This window comes from Melozone crissalis, unplaced genomic scaffold (assembly GCF_028551555.1).
Source record: "Melozone crissalis strain CALT ecotype California unplaced genomic scaffold, PUWL_Pcris_2 ptg000045l_1, whole genome shotgun sequence".
Classification (NCBI taxonomy): domain Eukaryota; kingdom Metazoa; phylum Chordata; class Aves; order Passeriformes; family Passerellidae; genus Melozone; species Melozone crissalis.
In genome coordinates, this window is record NW_026535823.1 from 24,839,436 (window position 1) to 24,858,774 (window position 19,339).

The following is a 19,339-nucleotide window of genomic DNA, read 5'->3' on the forward strand; positions in this document are numbered from 1 at the left end:
TATCCCACTGTCCTCCCACCAGGAATGGTGGGAATGGGAATGAATCACCACTTCCAGCCAATTCTTCACCTTGTGCAATATTATCATCACAAGGTTATGGAAAAGAGGGGCTTCATTAATAGACTGGAGTGCTTGGCGACAGAATATTTATGTGTTCATTCAGAACAAAGTAAATTATTATTTCTGCTTAGTCTACCACCCAGTATCAGATTCCTGGTGAGTTCAGTAGCAGGTGAACCACTGAACTTCAAGTTAACAATTTTAACAATGACTAGAAAGCCACATGTGTCTCAAATAAAGGCAGCATTAGTCAAGTGAAGATTAATTTTTTTTTTAATGGAAACTTTGACCTTTATCAGCAGTATGTAATTTTAAATAAATAGAAAACATAGAGATGAAAAAAAATTACAAGTCTTAAAAGTGCCAGCTTTCCCCTGTTTCCTTCAAAGATTTCATGATACAGAGAGTTACATGTGCCATTTTGGCTGAATTTGAAATAATTTTATGCAAAGTAAAGCCAGAGTTATATTTCCCTTCCCCACAGACACAACCCACAAACAGGAATCCAACCATTTCAGCAAACTTCTAAAAATTAGTGCTTTAGATCTGTTAGCCCTGCTCTGCCACACACATTATCAGTGGCTCACAGTTGGCACAAACATGGAAAAGTCTGTTTTTAAAAAGTCAACAAAAGAACACTTAAGTAAAAAATCACCACTGTTAAAAATTATATAAAAATACATCTTGGGCTCAGGTTGATTCACCTTCAATATGCTCTAAAATCACACCTAACTGTAAACAAAAGTGCACACATATGTCTGTGCTAATCAGCACTGCCTCAGCCAGGCACTTTGAGGTGGCTGTCCCTGAGCTGGCTGAAAACTCAGTTCTGCAAGTTTTACACTGTACAACAGAGTGACCTCTTCAAAGAGAGCTCAATCCGTGGTTTCCTGCGCTCCTTTACAGAGAGGGCCCTCTGATTTGAAGCAGTGGTTGCAGCCATCTCAAGGGATGTTCAGAACAGCTTTGGTAATTGCCTGAGTTGTTTGACATCGAGAATGGTGCCAACAGAATGGATGCTGTTTGACTGGTTTAACATTTCAAGGGTTGGAGTGTACAGATTTCCACGAAAGGCCTGAGTATCTCCTTCATCTTTCCTGACAGGTTGTTCAGTGAATTCAACCCTCCCAGGTAACAATCTGGTTTTTGATTTTAAACCCTTCAGGAACTGAAGTGAGTTTTCATTTGCTTGATCCGTTCTGGGAGGGAAAATTTCATTTGTAATGTTTCTTAACACAGGGTTGTTTAATTCTGGTGAAGCATTAGTAGCCAACTCTCTGCTGTGACTTTTTAGGTGAATGGGAACCCTTCCATCCACTCTTTTGGGTAATTCAGTCTGGTGGCTGAAGCTGTCCAATGCAGGGGTACAGTTTTTGTCTGGCATGCTTTTGCTTTTGACAGTGCCAAAATTGCCATCTTGAGCCTGCAGCTCCTCTTCATCCTCGCTGCTGTCACTGCCCTGTATCAGCCCATACCGCTTCATGTACTTCTTGGTTGCAAAGGACATGTTGTTGGGAGAAATTAAGCTCAGACCCACCATGCTCTTGTCTGTATTTGTTTGCAGGATGTCCTGGAAGGAGAAATCTGTGGGAGGGTTCTGGCCTGAGCGGCTGAGGGACAACCGGGATAACTGATTTTCACTGAGGTACTTCAGGGCTATGGCATTGGCTTCCATGCTCAGATCAACAACGTTGGGACACATGCTGACATTGCCAAGTAACATGGAATTTAAGCCAGGCACCACTGCTTCAGGACTTATGCACGCCAAGATGCTGAAATAAAGCAGCAAAAAGTTCCCTTAGCATTACAGGAAAAGCATCAATTTCACAATTTTGCTTACTGTACTGATTTCTCCTTTTTTCCTGAACACAGCCCCATCAGGACTGAGATCATATTATCTGCACATAATTAAAACTAGCTACTCACCCCCATAAGTATCTAAACACTGCTAGAGGATGGATGATATTCCCTTCTCCTCCAGTACACACTACTCTCATATGAAGAGCCACCCATCTCTAGCAGGTTGCAGTGCTGGTTTTTGGTTTTGAAGCAGGTTTGAACTCTTGGTCTTTTCTCACCAGTGAATGAGACATTATGTGTGTCTGATCCTACAACTCTAAATTCTACCATTCAGCCCAAATTTTATAGCTAGAAATACAAGCCAAATGACTGAGACCAAGAATATCTTTCCCAATGCATGGTAATTCCAGGATTTTTACAGAAACTCTGACATAGCATTTGTTTCCAGAAGCCTACAAGGTTCTAGTTTTTGAAGTACCTTCAAATGATGAATGCTCATTTGTTCTGTTGCCTGGTGCAGCAATTTCTTGTATATATATCATGTGTTTGAAGACCAAAAGAACAAGCTCAGGTACACCAGTAATGGTTGTAAACCCTGCATTTAGCTCACACATCATATATTAGTTCATAAAGCCAAACTCCTCATATTAAGAATTAAGAGGCTTCCTATTTCACTGAGCACAAATTCTGAAGTTTGCCCAGGGAAAACAAACTGGCTCAGCAACAACAACCACTTATGCTATGGAGCTGCACTGTTGTTTCCTTCTCTACTGAGCTGTAGACCTTTTCTCAGAATTGTTTATCTCTCTTGAAAGTGGCAGAAGGAAGAACTCCACCCCACTCCCCAAGTTTGAAGAAAAAAAACCCCCAAGAGTTCCAGTTTTGCCTTATGGGTTCACATGTTAGCATGTTATTCACATTAAAGGAACACTGACAGATTCCAGCCAGGAAGGCAGTCCAGAAATCCCAGAAAATCACCCAATAAAATACAAGTGAAAAGAAGAGAAAAGAGGTTAGAAACTGTATGACTACAAACAGCTTTTGACACATGGCTGAAGAGAAGATTAATTAGGAGGTGGTTAGATTTTTTGTTTACATAACAGCTGCACACTAGGATCAAGAAGACAATAAGGACGAAAGTGAAGCTGTACCAGGCAGTCAGCCTATGCCTACACAGCTATGCAAGTAAATTCCTGTGCCTAAAAACCCTCCTTCAGAAGTTACTTCTCTGTTCCTTCCTCTGTTTCAACAAGGCTGTTGTCTCCCTCCCCAGCACTTTCTCTGCTCAAGGCACAGCACCCACAATAACAAGCAATTAGGACAGCACCAGTTTTGATTAGATACCAAAGACACTATTTCACATATACTGGGTAAAGAGCAAGACAAAGGTTAAGAAGCAATGACAAAATACACAGCTGCTTAATGTTGAGTCTCCCAAGTCCAGAGTTGCTCTGGAATACTTGGAGACAGACCAAAGAATTGCCCATAGCCTCCTTGTTATTCTAGGGAATTGCCTGCACAGCCCTTTAAGAATCACCAGATGTTCTAACAGCAAGAGCTACTTGTGTTCTATTCAAATATTCTGAGTTTTTCTAGCAGAGCTCTTAAACCTATCTGAAATGCCCATAGCATGAGCCAGCATTTCAGTTTTGCAGGAAATGCAGATCAAGGTGCACCCAAATCCCAGTGGCAGTGAGCAGTCTTCTCCTGACTCATTGAGCCAAATCCTCATTTTCAGTTACTACTCAAAACCACCAGCATTTTTTACCTGGCATTGTCCACTTTGTGTGTATTTTCCTTCATACTGCCAGGTGAGTCCACTGTCACTCCAAGGCTCCTCAGCTGTTGGAGTGTGGCACTAATGACACTCTCTTTGTCCACCTCTCCTGTGTGAGTCTCTGAAGCCACTTCTGCTGTACCATCAATATCCTGATATGTAGGACCATCATCAACAACAAATTCTGATTTTAAAGGCAAGTGATCTTGCTCTTCTGAGGTCTTTAAGAGGTTGTTTACTTGGCCCTACAGAAAAAGGAGCACATGGCAAAACCATAATGACATACAGGGACTGTCAAATACCAAATTCCTGACTACACAACTTCAAATACAACTTGATGGGTTAATAGCTTATTCTAACAAAGAAGGCAAATTCAGATACAGCTCAGATGCAATCACTTAAACTCACAGCAGTGTAGTCAAACACTGCAACATCTTACACTTCAAGCTTTCTAAAAGAGTCTGTTCTGAATTCAAACACATCACATACTGATATTCTTCAAGATGAAAATATCTGCCCTTTAAGGGACTTGAAGGTAAAATGCTGTGTTATTTTAAAGGCCACTAATTTGGGAAGTTATCAGCTGAGGTCCTTGAATAAAAAAATATTATTTATTAGATAATAGAAAGTAATCCATGTATGCATGAAAGAGAAGTACAAAATAACCACTTAAACATTCAGAAAAATTGAAGAACCACAAACTCGGAGTTTTCTGTAGAGCACAATGTGAATCTGAAAACCACAAGCAGCTTTCATTCCTGCCAATACCACATCATAAGTTCAGCAGGGTGCTGTTCTGACTGGTGTATTCAGTGCAGAACACAAAACGTGCATGAGTTACCAGTAAGTCCTGGTAAAGCTTCAGCTCCTCTGAGGGCTGCTGAGGCAGCAGCGGGGTGGGTGGCTCCGAGCTCTGCTCGCTTGTTACCACCACCTGGCTCCTGGCTCCCTCCGATGGCTCTTTCTGTAAACACACACTGGCACTGTCCTCCAAGGATGAGCCACGAACAAGTGCCTGGGAAATGTTTCCAGGTCTGGAAGAGAACACCAAGATAGCTACATACTTCTTGAAACAGCAAAAGCATCGTTATCACAATACGTACTTTATTTGTTCATGAACATCAGAGGAAGAGAACAATCGATCCTAATGGGTTTCAGTTTTGCCTGTTGCTCAAGGCTTTGCTCCTTTCTGCAGTCAAAAGTCTCAAAAGTCATCTGAGGACTGAGGAAATAGACTTCCAACTGTGCAACTACAAGAGCCCAACTAGTTTTCCAAAAGATGATTTGAAAGTGCCACTGGCATCTCTGGACTAGTCAAAACTCAGTGACACACTATGACTTAAACCTGATGAAAGGAAAATTATTAACCATTTGGAATTTATGTTTTCAGCAGACCACTTAAAAGCCTTTAGAAGCAAATATCTTCTGTATGCTCTGACACATGACTTACTAAAAAAGCTGCTTTTACCAAGGTACACAACTTCCCACAGGGATTCCTGTGGCAGTTTAAAAACTTCCCAAAGACAGTTACAAGTACACATGTGCACACTGAGTATCACAAACACCTAGCTGAAATATTTTTCAATTAGAGATGTGAAAGAGGAGCTACAAAGGCTAAACACTGAATGAGTTACAACACAATGCTCTGCACCCCCCTCATTGGTGTGTGCATTGCATAAACCTTTGGAGACCAGACATATCAATACTACTATCATCCCAAGAAGATCCTCAAGCAACCTCCTTCCCCCTTCCTGCTCCTCCTGAAGAGACAAGTGTAAGATAAGGGAATTTCAGAACTCAACTGATCAATTGCCTGTGTTGAAAGTGATAAGATTTCAACCACGTGACATACCAGATAGTCAATGTAGGTTATCAGCTACTGTTACACTAGCAATTATTCATCATTCCCAAAAATGTTCCCCTCCTCCTCCTCAAACGAATCTGGGTGATGCTCTACATTCTCACTATAAGATACTTTAAAGCTATTTTACTGGTTTATGAATCCAAGTTGAAGAGAACCTTAGCATGGCATTGTCCAAAAATACAATGTTCATAAGATTGATCTGAATCCATAAAATTTCTGGTAGCAGTATATGTTTGCAGACAGCACTTTAATCAAGGACTATGAATAGTTAAGTTATAGCTTCATTACCATAATTTTTCCCACTATGACTATTTTAGGAACCTAATTTAAGTGAAAGGGCATTCCCCCCTCCTTTGGCTCTTTATACTTAGGCAATATTAGATCACTACAGTGCTAAATTGTTCAGCTATCCCTACGTAGGAATAGCATGCATATAGATAATTAAAAATATTTTAAAAACCACTTCCCAAATTAGTCTGAGATTAGTCACTGCACTATAAAGCAACTGAGCTCTAAAATAATTAACAGCAGTGAAGTCAGTATCTGCATGCACCACTCACAAAGTAATCAGGCATAAAATAAAGAGAAATTCAGGGAACAGCCACATAATCATAAACACCTCATCCCAAGCTCCTCAGAACTGGGAAGGTTCTGAATGCTGGCAAGGAAAAGCCACTGTAGGAAAACAACTGAGTACAGCAGCATACCCTTTTCCAGTCAGGATTTAAGGTAAGAAAAGGGGATGCTGCCAGCACAGTGCATGCTTTTGTAAGTTAAAGGCTTTTGCCATCAGCTGTTGCTGACAGGTAGCTAAACCTGCATGACTGATAAATGCAGACTCTAAAGGCAGATGTCTTCTGGTGAGCTGTACAATTCAAAGCATAATTAAAAAATTCAGAAGGGAGAGAACACAACAGCTGAGGTCAGACTATTTATAACTCCTGAAGGAAAAAATATTACAGAAATAATAACTTACATAAGGCAGTCCAGCACATTATGTGAGCACAGGGTGTTTCTGTTACTTACTGGGGAGTGTTCTGATTAGCTCCTTCTTCCACAAGGTGAATACTCTCTACAAAGCTGGGCATGTCAACCACCCTTAAGGATGAAGCAATACTTGTATTACTTGTATCTTGTTCAGCATTAATTGAAATGTTTATGTCCTCCTTAGAAATCTCTCCATCTTCTTTTTTCCCTCGTGGTATGGAGTTGCCTTGTTTTTCGGAGGCTGTATTCCAAAATAAACTAGCACCTAGGACAAAATTAGAGGTTTAACTATTTAGGAAGTGTCATTACTTTTTTTGAGACTCTTTGGCTTTCTATAGCTAGAGGAATAACTTTCTCCCATTCATGTTTCTTTCACTATTTAAAAAATGATTTACAGTTTAAATCAGCTAAAAGATGCCAAAACATCATTCAAGTCCTAGTTTCTTCCAAAGTATACTTGATGAAAATAAATGGTTGCATTAAATAACTTTAATACATTGACCTTGAGGCTGTTTCAAAGTTTCCTCCAGACTAAGCACAACATTTCCATGGATTTAGCAGGAGCCAATATGTTAATATGCAGTGTACAGACACAGCTGCATAACTCTCCTAAAGTAACACAAATACAACCTCCTCTTCATGCATGATTTACAAACAACATCAATAATATATATTGGCATAGAAATGATTACTTTACAAAACAGTGTATTAAATAAAAAAAGATGTGGAGTTACATGTCAACAAGACAACATTTTAAATAGAACAGCTTTCTAAACCTATTGGAAAAATAACTCTCTCAGTGATGGCAATCAAAAACAAAAGTAACTCCAGCCTAAACTTGCAAATAACATCTCAACAACTTAGGTGTTTTTTGGATCTAGGCGCATGTTTGCACAGCTTCTTTCTGCAAAAACATTTCCTCCATGGCCCAACGAGCCACAGAAACGTCCAGAAGGAAGCGGTGCCAGTCTGTGCTAATGAATGAAGCGTTACCTGTGCTCACGGCAACGCTCACGCTCCTCCTGGGGCGTGGTGGTGGTGAGGTCTGGGTCTCCATGGACACCAGCCCGCCGGCCTTCTCCCCCTTCTCTGCCGCCTCCGAGGATCCCTCCTGGCGAGCCTGAGCCTCCAGCAGGCGCTGGATCTGTAACAGTCACCGCAAAGTTAGCATCTGCACAATAAAATATCAGCTGGGACAGGCAAAAGGGAATTAATTGGGTTCTGCTAAGATCTGGATTCAAACAGGCTGCGCTGCCACGGCAGCCTGAACACCTTCCAGCTGTCAGCAGTGCAAACAGTATAAATCAAAACACCAATTTTGATGCTGGCAGAGGTAGCAAAGGAGATCTTTAAGCACATTGGCAGAGGCAGCACCAAGACAAGTTGGGTAAAGCCTGTTTGCACCACACTTGCTGGAAGTATTCCCTCCCTTTCATTCACATACAAAGCCTATTAACCGACTTACCAGCCAAGCATTTATATGCCAACTGTCCCTACACCAACTTTGTATTAATTACAAAGCTAAGCAATTAAATGATAAAATTAAGGTTGCCAGGCAATCTTCTCTCTAGGATTTTCATCCACCCTGTTCAACGATTAGCTTGCAGCTCCAGGGAGAAATACAGTAACAGTGAAGGCTGCAGTAAGGAGGGGTTTCCCACATGCACAACCCATGCTTCAGGAGCTCAACTTTACAAACAGGAACTACACCAAAAACAAATTCCAGCTGTCATTTTCTAGTTCAAGTACTGCAAACTTTTCTGTTTGTAATATTCATCACCAGCAGCAAAATTTAAACTGTCTTTTCAGCCCCAAATCATACCCTGCAAAACACAGGGCCAGAAGGTTGATCAAGGGACTGGTATTTTGAAGAAACTTAACTTGGTGAGGCAACAGAGCACAGCAAGACCCCCAAAGTCCAGTTTTCAGCACAAAAAAGACCTGACGAACTAGGAATTCATGCTTTGAAAACTTAAGTTGTCTGCAACAGCTCAGGGAGCTGCAGGCTTGAAGGTGGAAAAAGCAACATGAGAACATTCTGTGCTTCATTATTTACAATAATTCCAAAGTCTATAGCCTATGCAATACTTTTTTTTTTTTTACATGGACAAGCATGTAAGTAGAAAAGCGTTTACACAGAAAGTGTATCAGTTTGCATTACAAACAATCTACTAAAAATAAACCTTCATGTTATGGAAATACCACAGAAATAACCGCAAAATTTAATGAGATAAAAGTAAAATGATTTTTAAAGGGACACCAGTTGGTAAGGCTAATTAAGTCCCCTCTCCATGCCCAAACTGCAGCTGGTATGACAGGCTCCCTTGCTCCAACACGGATAGACAACAGTTAATTTAATTCCTTTAGCAGGGGAACTATCGAAGCATAATCACTGAGAGGGTAGAGGAGAAAGCTGACATTTCCACAGACCTGAGCCTGCAGTAATTTGAGTTGTCTGTCCTGCTGGGCGAGGAGCTGGAATGCATCTGGAGATAATCCCATCATGCCATTATCTGATGGAGCTGCAGGAGCAGGCGTGTGCAGGCCCGGGGCGTGGGCTGCACAGCACTGCACGCTCGAGGGGCTCGCACTCGGTGCCATCGTCATCCCAGCTGATAAGCCATTGTCACGAGAGCAGCTCCCCATTTTCCCAGGATATCTCACATTTATAGGGCTGCTCGTGGCATACCCTGGGTTGCAGCAAACGTTTGGGCACATGATGTTTTGATGGAACACTGCACAAGGATTTTGCTGAGCCATCTCCGGTTGCATTTCCGCTCCGTGACCGGGGCTCATTTTCCCAACTCCTTGCCATGGGGTTATGGGATTGTACTGGAGAGAAGCAGGACACTGACAGCTGCATGCTGGACAGGAAGGTGGCACTTGAACTGGCACCTGCAGGTCTGGTGGCTGTCTGCAGCTCTGTGGTGACAAAGCAGAGTTGTGGAGGACTGGCTGTGTGGCAGCAGGAAGCTGCTTGGAACCAGGCACTGATGCTCTCCTAGGCAGAGGCTCTCCCTGTGGTGTGACACTCTCAGGATTTAACACAAGTTTCTCCAATGGCTTTCTGGGGTGGTGCACAGACACATCTGGGGAAGGCCCACTACAAGGAGTTGAAGGAGAAGATGATCCTGAACTTTTTCTTGATTGAGGGGAAGCCTTCTTACACTGCACCTGCTGCTGTAGTAGAGCTTGATTTCCTCTGCAAGGCATTGAAGCTGGAATTTTCTGGTTTATAGGATTTGGTAATCGTCTCAAAGAGGGATCTCCCACATTAGCAGGAAAGTTCTGCTTGTCTTCACAGTGCTGGCTGGGGTGACATGGAGGTCTCATGCAACACTTCTTTTTCACAGGCTGATTTGGCACTGTGGGCAGACTTTTAGCACCTGAAGTCCCCACAGGTTTAGATGATTGTCCTGGTTCTATGAAACTCCCATCCAAAATAAGTGACAGCTCTGGCACTGAAGGAAAAATTCTGGTAACCTGAAGGGACAATTACACACATGTATGATAATTTAAAAATATTGTCTGCTCTTTGAATGCATAATTTCCTCAAATAAAATGTTTTCATTTAAAAATCAATATATGATAATTACCAGTTTCCAAACCAAACACATGTTAAACGCATTCCTTAAAGACTGGAGAATCCAGAAAAAGCAGCAAGATCTCTAGGATCATTCTTAAAGGAAAATTGCTTTTATATAGTAACAGCCCTGTCTGCCAAATTAATGTTCCATGTCATTTGGGAGTACATGTCAGAATATGGATATTCCCCTTCTAGAGGTGGACTTTGTGTCACCTCTTATTATTCTTAGATACAGGAGATAGCTGCAACAGAAAATATTTTGTACACAATTATCACATCCTTCTAGACCTATTTGCGTACAAATACTTATTGTATTTGTACACATTTCAGTGAAGAAAAAAGAACAGAGCAGATCTTTTGGGTAAATGAAATAAAAAAATCACAAGAGCTGGCTGTCTATCTCAGACACTACAGCTCTTCCATTCAACAACAGTGAGACTCCTAAAATAGAAACTACTTTCTGTTTCCAAATCACAGCATGTACAGGAATTTAAAGTGTCTAAAATCCTGGAAAAATGGCAGATTAACTACAGGAGTGGGACTCATGGTAATTTCTTCAATTCTGTTTTCCCTCACTAGTACTTTGAGAGAGAGCAGCTTTACACTCTCCAGTTCCCTGAGTTTTGCTGCTCTAAGTGTCACATCTGAGATACCCAAAGCAACTATTTATTTAGTTACCTGTTGACTCACTGGGTGAGGACTTGGAATTGGTCTGGGGGACAAATCCTCATCTTCCACACCAGAGTCATGATCACTTGCTGACAACTTGCTTGGTGAAGAGCCTTGGGGAGGACTGAAACCAAAATAAAGCAAAGTAAAAATGTTTGCTTTTTAGACTAGGCAACAGTAACATGAAACTTCACATTTTTCAATGTGCCATCTACAGTGCATAATTTTTCTAAGAAGCAGCTGCTATCCATCTTCTCCCTGGTTAGCTAGGGAGTTAACCAAGCAAACAGTTCTAAAACCAAACAATGAAAACAGAAAAGCTGCTTTTGGGCAAGAAACCCTCCCTCCCCACAGCATCACACAAACACAGCTTTTAAGTGACATTCTAACAGCAAAGCACTGATATATGGTAAAAAGACAGGAGGTGCTACAGTAAAGATTATAACATTGTTTGAAGGAAAATAAAGGCCATCTTCTAGTCATAGATAAAAATTTGATGGATAAGCCAGGTTCTTAAAAATCACTAAGTTTCAACCTATCCAGGTCTTGGAGCTCTGAAAAGTGGGAAGAAAAAAAGGAATTTTTTTTTTACTTAGGTAGATTTCAATTAGAGATTTGCTTCAAAGGACAGAGCTCACTTAAAGCTTAATAGAGTGAACTAAGCCTCATCAGTGAGGAAGACTTTTTAGAAACATCTACTGTATAAATTAAAACCACCAGTACCCAGTAGGTTTTTTTTGGAATACAGACATCTTGACCATCTTACTTGAAAAATATTAACTCTAGGAATAAATAAAAGCACAAACACAGATTTTAATGCCATAGAATGTAAGCACAGCTCAACTGACACATAGCACAGATCAGATCAAACCCCTCAACCAATAAATATTTAATTTTTGCACATAAATGGCATTGCAGAGATTTACCTTTTGATTGGAAGTTTCTTGCAAATTCTGCTGAAGAATTCAGTTTCTGCATTTTGGTTTTCAGCACTCAACTCAAACTGGATAGGGCTCTTGTCTGATGCTTCAACATTCTGGAATGAGATGTTCCATATTTGTGAGGCAGGAAACCTTCAAACTTTCAATCACTGAGGTACTACTCCCAGAGAAACAGCTTTAAAGACCTTTATATGATTATTTGCTGCTTGTCCCCTACTTTCAAATTTTTCAGCACTACAAGGAAGCAGACAACTTCCCTTCCTGTTTAACACTGTTCCCCTGCTAGTCTGTAAAGGAGTTGGGCTAATTATAGCCATGAGCAGATGCTTCCTCACTGTAACTGCTCAGATACTCCTCCAGGGCTGCCACCACTACAGGAAACAGCAAACGTTCCTGTACTGCCTCACACCACAGCTGGGCAGCTCCTGGAGACAACAGCAGTGAGCTTCTGTGGAGAGATGTGTCATCTTAGAAAGCTGAGTCGTCCCTAGGCTAAAGGGAGAAGGCAACCCTGACAAGGAAATTCAGTTGGGAAGAGAGCTGAGCACACAGCACAGCACACACATTACACTCATTGCTGCTGACAGAGCATAGCAGCCATTACTGAGCAAATTAACAGCTCAGCTTCAGGTTCTGCACAAGCCTTGGAAAACATATAAGGAACTGAGATTTCCTAGAACGTCCTCAAACTTTACTAGCCATCTCCCAGACTTCTATCATCAAATTCTTTCAGAGAGTTACTCAGCACAGAGATAAAGTTTTCCATGAATAAAACTGACAAAATTAGTAACCTCTGAACTCCTTTTTGCATTCCATTTCAAGCAAAGCACAACACTCAGCTTTGCTCTCCAGCAAGCATTACCCAGAGCAGCTGTCAGATGTGGCCAAGCTGAACACAGCACACCAGAGTAACAAATGCTGCAGGAAGTCTGAGTCTCTGCTCACAAGGCCAGAAGGTCACTAGTAGGAAGGAACACTAACCAAGGCCAACACAGCATGATACACTTAAAAGACAGATGCTTAATGCTATTAGAAAAGTGAGCAGTGCTGCCTTTGGAAGTAATTTCTCAATTAGAAGGACAAACTGAATTTAGTGGTCTCAAGGAAAAAGCAGCTTTATAGAGCTACATCATTTTCAAACACTGCAGATCCATTTGGGACACATCATAATGACTCTTTAAAGGCAAATTTTGAAGTACCATGATGCAGGAGGAAAGCAAGACACTTACTTTGAAGAGGTGAACTGTTTCATGGCAAGTTAGGATCTGAAACCCCAGCTCAGTCTGCCCACTGCATGGAACACACTCATAAAACTCTGGTTCCTTGTGTGTCAATGAATAAAACACAACAAGAAAACTCCTAGATTCTGAAAAAACCCTGAAATAGAAGAAAAGTACATCTTTAAATAACTTAAACATGAAGAAGGCCCTTAGACTTGCAATACAGTGAACAAATTTTCACATAGTTTAGCAAACTGGTGAGTCATAGCATTTTGAGTGGTGCTTAGCTATAGATAGTGCAGAGGGATTTATGACTGTAGCCACATGCAAGAACCAAAGAAAAGTAGAGAAATAGGAATAATCCAAGTCCTTTGTATTTCAAACCTTTACTATCACTTAGTACTTTAAATGAATTCCTGGAAGAGTTCAAACATAATAGAGAAGAAAACATCTGTAAGAATGATATTGTGTTTTATTTTCTTTTTTGTTTTCAGTTAAGACGCATTATAAAGACACTTAATGACTCAGTTGCCCCTAAATATTCAAAAAACATTAATTAGCAAAAAGATAATTTTTTGGGGAAAATTTTATTGAAGGTTTTTTTTTTCTATAAGTTGAGAATAGTGAGTAACAACAATCAGCATTTAACACAATTTCAAGGATAATGACAACAATGTGTGTTTCCAATAAAAGGTAGTACTAATTTCAGAACAGTTTTTCTTTTTATAGCACTTGTAACATGTTTGTTAATGGTTTATTTGTTTGTTCTTTCATTGAATAATATATGCAATAGAAAAAGCAGTGGAAACAGGATGCTTGAAAAACACATTCATGCAACTTCAAAGTTTACTTACAACTTAAAGAGTTAAAAATGTATGATGCACAGATTAAGCAGTTAGCCTGCAGAGGTTAATGCTGTTTGCATGGTTCATCAAATCTCCCTAATCCACTTCCATGATGGCATCAGTGAAAGTTAATGAGAGTCAAGCATCCAACTTGCCTATCTAATAATCTAATTGGTCTCTTATCTGTGTTTGGACATATTTCAGTTGTTAAGGGAAAGAAGTCTATTTTGTAATTGCAGACACATCTGTTCACCAAACGTGGTTGCATTTCACAATTTAAAAACAAATGTGGGCAATCAGAAGAAGTGCTTATGCATACAGCATAGAGTCTCATTTACCTGAGGTGCAGTTTCAAACTATAAACACTGAACTCTCTCCCAGCTCCACACAAATAGAACTCAGCAAATGTTACAGAAAATCTAGACAATGAGGAACGATTATCCTCTAACATCACAATTTAAAAATACCCCAGAATGCAAACACTCTTAAAAAAAATTTAAACATTTAACAGGAAGTCGTAACAGGACAGCATAGGCAGCAAATCAATATGTTTCAATATGTTGGTCAGGCACAACCAGGAAGACAACTTACCTCAAAGAAAATACCCCTAAGAAAAGCTCAAAAAACAAAACCCCACCACTGTTTAAACTACTGTTTCCTGCTTGTGGCTTCTTATTTAAACTAAAATGCAGTGACCTCAAGGACATTAATGTTCACCTTCTTCTGACTTTGGGATATCAGCTCAGCTTTCCAACATTTCAGTCAAGGAAAATTTTTGTGCAGAAGCCAAAACCAAAAACAACATTTAAACCAGACAGTCTTACCTCTATACAACATATAAATCACAGAATTTTCTCAAATATCTTTGAGCAGAGCCCATGCTGCCATGCATTTCTGTGGAATACTTTTTTAGGCACTTCTATGTTTTACCTATAAAAGTGACTTGCCTTTCTTGAATTGAAGAACTGAACAAATACCGCAAGCAACAGGCCCAGACCTGAGGACTATAGATATGAGTAACTCCACTCAGCCAACTAGAAATAAGAAAAAAAATCTAATTAGAGACAGCTCTGGTACCAAATTTTTGCTATGTAATCCCTCAGATACATCTCAAATCAATGTGTGTATTAATCTGAACACTTACACTCCAACTAATGGCAGAGCATAAGCCTTGGGATCAGACTCAAGCAGTAAAAGCAATTTCCTTGTTTGGTCCATAGTAAGGTAGCTGAAAGAAAGCAAAAGTTGGGTTGTTTTAGTATTTTGGAAGACAGTTTTTTAGGAAAAAAAACCTGGAGAGAAAAGTACAAGTTTAGAAAATACTATAAGAAAATAAATTTAGGGAAAAAAATTAAAGATCAAAACTGCTCTTACTCCACACACTTAACAGCAGCTCCCCAGCTTTTCAGCAATTCCCTATGTATCAAAGAGTTCTCAAGGATAAAAAACTTACATAGTACTATTTGTAGTATTTTAGTGAATACTAGAATTAGTGTTCATAACAAATCCCCAAGTACAAGTCATGTTAAATTTGAAGAGTAATTTGCAGAGAGGCATTCATAAAGTCCCTATCCAAATAAAATGACATTCAGTTATTTCAAATTTCCCTGATCTATCCCTAGTTCATCCTATTAAATTAGTTACCAGTCAGAATGATGACTTCTCAATACCATCTCAGAAGCACAAAAAGAAAGCTTTGGTTTGCATTCATCTGCTTTTCATTGTAGGGCAAGCACCTATGGTGTTTTAAAAGCTGGAAGCTATTTACATTTATTATGTTAACTAGAGGTGTGTTCTGCCACTTTCACTGAAGCCAAAAGCAAGAATTTCTACTCAACCAGTTAATGTTTTTCTCCATCCCATTTCTTGTTTCTTGTTCGTAATTTTAATACATTTCTAAGGCCATAAGACATGCCATGTTTATGTCAAGTTATTTTACTAAAAAGCAAAGTACAGTTGAGATCTCTCCTACCCACCTCCTTTGGAAAGGCAAGAAACTGACAGGCAACTTTGACAGCTTTAGCACCACCCTTTACTCACCCACATTTGTAAGTTCCTTGAACTTGTGCAATATTCATAGGACTGGTCAAATTTCTTGCTAGGGCTGTTGGAATAATTGGGACAGACTTCACAGGGGTGTATTCCAAAATATTGGCCAGAGTAAGAGAAGCCCAGTAAAAATTAAAGTGTAGATTATCCAGGTTTTCTGTGAAAAAAATGTGAGCTCTAACAGTGAGCAGTTTAGAAAGATCCAGAGATTCTTTACTGCACAGACTCTGCTGCAGACCCTAGAAGGAAGAAAAAAAAGTTAAATACACTAAGTTATTTTCCATGATTACCATGATTCAAGATGTATTACACTAGGAATTCAAATCATTCATCACAGCTATTACTGCAGTAGGTACTATGCAAAAAAGCCATCAGCCCAGGTCTCCAAAGCTCACTGCACTAGTGAATGTAATGAATAATGCAGAATACACTTGAAAATTAGCTATGCACACCTCAGCATTGTTTTTGATGGATTAGAAAGCCTGGGGTTACTTAATTATATGAAAATTAATATAATACAGACAACTAAAAGGCTCAAGCTGATTTGCCAAAGTTTTCTTACTTGCATTCAAGAAATATGTAATTTAATATCTGGATGTATCATCATGAGAAAGTTCAGATGTGAAGCAGGTTTAATTTGCATTATAAAACACACACTACAATAACTACAGGGAAAAGTCTACAGGAATGGAAAGTGTATTTAATGGATTACAGCAGAGCACACATTTCAGCTATGGCTGCTAACCTGCACAGGGCTCCACACGTTTTGGGCGGGTCACTTGCCTAGCAACACTTCAGCAACACCTGCCCAATACTGCAACTGATTAATGACAATTTTGAGGGCAAAAAAAGACACAAAAACTGTTTTCTCTTGTTTAAGTAAGTTTGCTGCAATTGCTGTTGCTTTGTTGGTTTTGGTGGTTAGACCAGCTGAAAAACTATGGTCAGTCAGCAAGATTTTCATCCAAGATTAAAGACTGTGTGATCCTTAAACACCTGTGAGGATTAACTGACTTTAACAGTTTCCAATGCACTTTTCAATGGCACTCAAGCAGCTCATTTCACACAATTAACTACATGGTCTTGGTTCAGCCCTAACCTTGCTGTGCTGGAAATCAAGCTCTGTGCATAGCCCAGTGTCCTGCCTGGCAGACAGCTCACTGTTTGAGAGACCCAAAAGTTGCTAAGAGCTGCTTACCTTGAAAGCCAAGCTGATATCTTCAGCACTGTGCACTATTATATTATCTGGACAAGGTCCCCAGGCATTAACTGTACATGGAATCAAGAAGTCTCCAGGAAGGGACGCAGTTGGGATTTTGCCTGATCCACCAGCAACTTCTCGGCCAGGATCAAAGCGATCTACTGTCAGCGTTACGCCTTCCCCATCTTCAAAATAAAGAAATAAAGTCAGAGTCCAAGAGAAACAACTCAGCTTAACTACAGCTTAATCAACCAACCAACACTGCCTGTCTACCTCATGTTTAGAATTACCTTCATCTACTGTGAGGGTGCCAAGCAAAAAACAGGACAATGATTTCTTTTCATTCTGCTTAGCATGGCGGTAGGCAAGCCGCAAGGTTTTCTCCACCAGACATATCTTGGGGTTTCTAAAAGGAGATAATAAGCAAGTTTAAGTCACAAATTCTTTTAAATGCTTTTTTAAAAAAAGTATCACTTATTCATATGGGAAGAAAATAGAAACAAATTTTAAGTTACTTTAAATTGATGCACCTTCAAGGCACTAGACTGTGCTACACAAAGGAAACTGAAATTTTTCCAGTGAAAATCCCTATATGCTTATAAGAAATACACTGCTTCCTTTTCCTTTGGGCCTTGCCATAGAACAGACTCAAAAGACAAAATGAGGCTTTGCATCACACACTCCATAATTTATTTTAAGCTTTAGCTTGCCCCAAAAGGGTATCAATACCTGTAATAGGTGATGTGTGTGCCAATGACATCGCCCATAGGGACTGGGTCCCAAAGTGCACACTTGGACAGAGGGAAACTGAAAGGGACCATCCTTTTGGGAACAAATCTGGGAAAATCAGAGATTAAAAAAAATGGATTAAGGTACATTGTTATCTTACGATGTTTAAAAGAAGGAACAAAAGCATGGCACAGTAAGAAAATCAAGAAATAGGATACATAAACCGTTGGTACTTTTTTTTGTTTAAGTCGAGGCCAACAAAGCAGAAACTTTGTCCTACGAAGTTGTCAGAGTTACAGTCAACACAAAACCTTTACTGTCCACCTGACAGTTTCTCTGTGGAACCTTGGAAGATGTGTAGGCCAAAATACAAGCTTGCAGATAAAGCTAAAGGAAAAACTAATTAGATATAGTTTAGGGAGAAAAAGAGTTACCACTAATTAGAAACTCCCATGGCACAAAAAAACTGATTTAGCAAATTTAACATTAGATCAGCTTCCCAAAGCCCTGTTTTAGTCTCTGTATTTCAAGTGAGCATTCACACCACTTAAACTTTGAAGATTTCTGAAATAAGGCCTTGGCTTAACTCAAATAGTAGACTTCAAAGAGCCCTGAAGAAATCAGTATGTAATCACATTAACTTATTTACACTATCAGGATTAGATTTTTTCGAGGTGCCTAAACAAAGCAACAAACAAAACAACTGACAGCCCATATAATTTGGCAAATACCCCAATACATTTTAACAAATAAGCAACAAATCTCTTTGTAGTTATCTCAAGCATGCCAAGCAAAGGTGCTTCCTCTACATTTCAACTTGCCAGGAAAGAACTTTATTTTTAAGGGAATCCTCCAAGGAACTCGGCCACGATGCTTCCAGCATTAACTCCCCTTAAAAGCCAAACAAGCCTTAAACTTAAATTTGTAGAAGAGGACACTTTTTTAAAGCACCACTGTTTCAACTTGACAAGCACGAAGCAGAAGTCCACCCTCCCTCAGCTCTGTATACCCCGAGCCGCACTGGCAGAGGGGCAGCGGAGCGGACGCGAAGTGCGCGGCGGGGCCGGAGCGATGCGGTACCTCAGATCCGGGCCGGGCCGAACGGGGGCCGGGAAGGGCCGCAGTTCTGCCCGTTCCTCTTCTCCCTCTCCCCAGCGTGGAGCGAGCCCGCCCGCTGCAGCCCCAGGCTCGGCCGGGCGGCGGCTGTGAGAACGGAGCGGCCCCAGTAGCAGCGACCGCGGCTCCAATCCCAGCACAGCGGCTCCCGCCGCGTCCCGCTCGCACCGGCGCCTTCTGCGGCCCCGGCCAGCCCCCTGCCCCCACCGACCAATCAGAGAGTTGAACCCGCCCCCTCTACCTGACGCGGCCCAATCGGCGCGCGGCAGGGAACGGCTGGCTCGGCCAATCAGAGCGCGCTCTGGGGAAACCAACCGCCAGCGCGCGCGCAGGGGGTTTAAAAATGCCAGGGGGCGGGGAGTGCGCAGGCGCAGTGCGGCGATGCGGCGGCGTTGCCATGGCAGCGGGGGCGCCGCCGCCGATGCCGGGCCGGGCCGGGCCATGCCATGCCATGCCATGCCATGCCATGCCATGCCATGCCGGAAAGGGCTGTGG

The 19,339-nt window shown here is 40.9% G+C and overlaps 1 protein-coding gene across 1 annotated transcript; it reads right to left on the bottom strand.

The window, feature by feature from the left end:
• Positions 1–363: 363 nt before the first annotated feature.
• On the bottom strand, positions 364–17,766 carry STIL (STIL centriolar assembly protein). The gene is made up of 15 exons (XM_054285504.1): positions 17,729–17,766; positions 17,290–17,405; positions 16,997–17,184; positions 15,790–16,037; positions 14,894–14,977; positions 14,697–14,783; positions 12,914–13,061; positions 11,670–11,779; positions 10,753–10,867; positions 8,919–9,971; positions 7,482–7,632; positions 6,528–6,753; positions 4,479–4,671; positions 3,629–3,882; positions 364–1,832 (listed from the first exon to the last, which is right to left on the bottom strand). Exons 1-15 carry the CDS (start codon positions 17,764–17,766, stop codon positions 1,016–1,018), a joined length of 3,828 nt encoding a protein of 1,275 aa, XP_054141479.1. The 3' UTR covers positions 364–1,015.
• Between the last annotated feature and the right edge of the window lie 1,573 nt (positions 17,767–19,339).

Bases quoted from the DNA above. Each gene is read 5' to 3' on its own strand.
- STIL (XM_054285504.1), bottom strand. From the start codon at position 17,766: ATGGGCGATGTCATTGGCACACACATCACCTATTACAG. The intron at 10,868-11,669 runs GTAAATCTCTGC...TTTTGGTTTCAG, and splicing joins AAGAAACTTCCAATCAAAAG to TCCTCCCCAAGGCTCTTCAC. The intron at 7,633-8,918 runs GTCTGTGGAAAT...TGACTGTTACAG, and splicing joins TCAAATTACTGCAGGCTCAG to ATCCAGCGCCTGCTGGAGGC.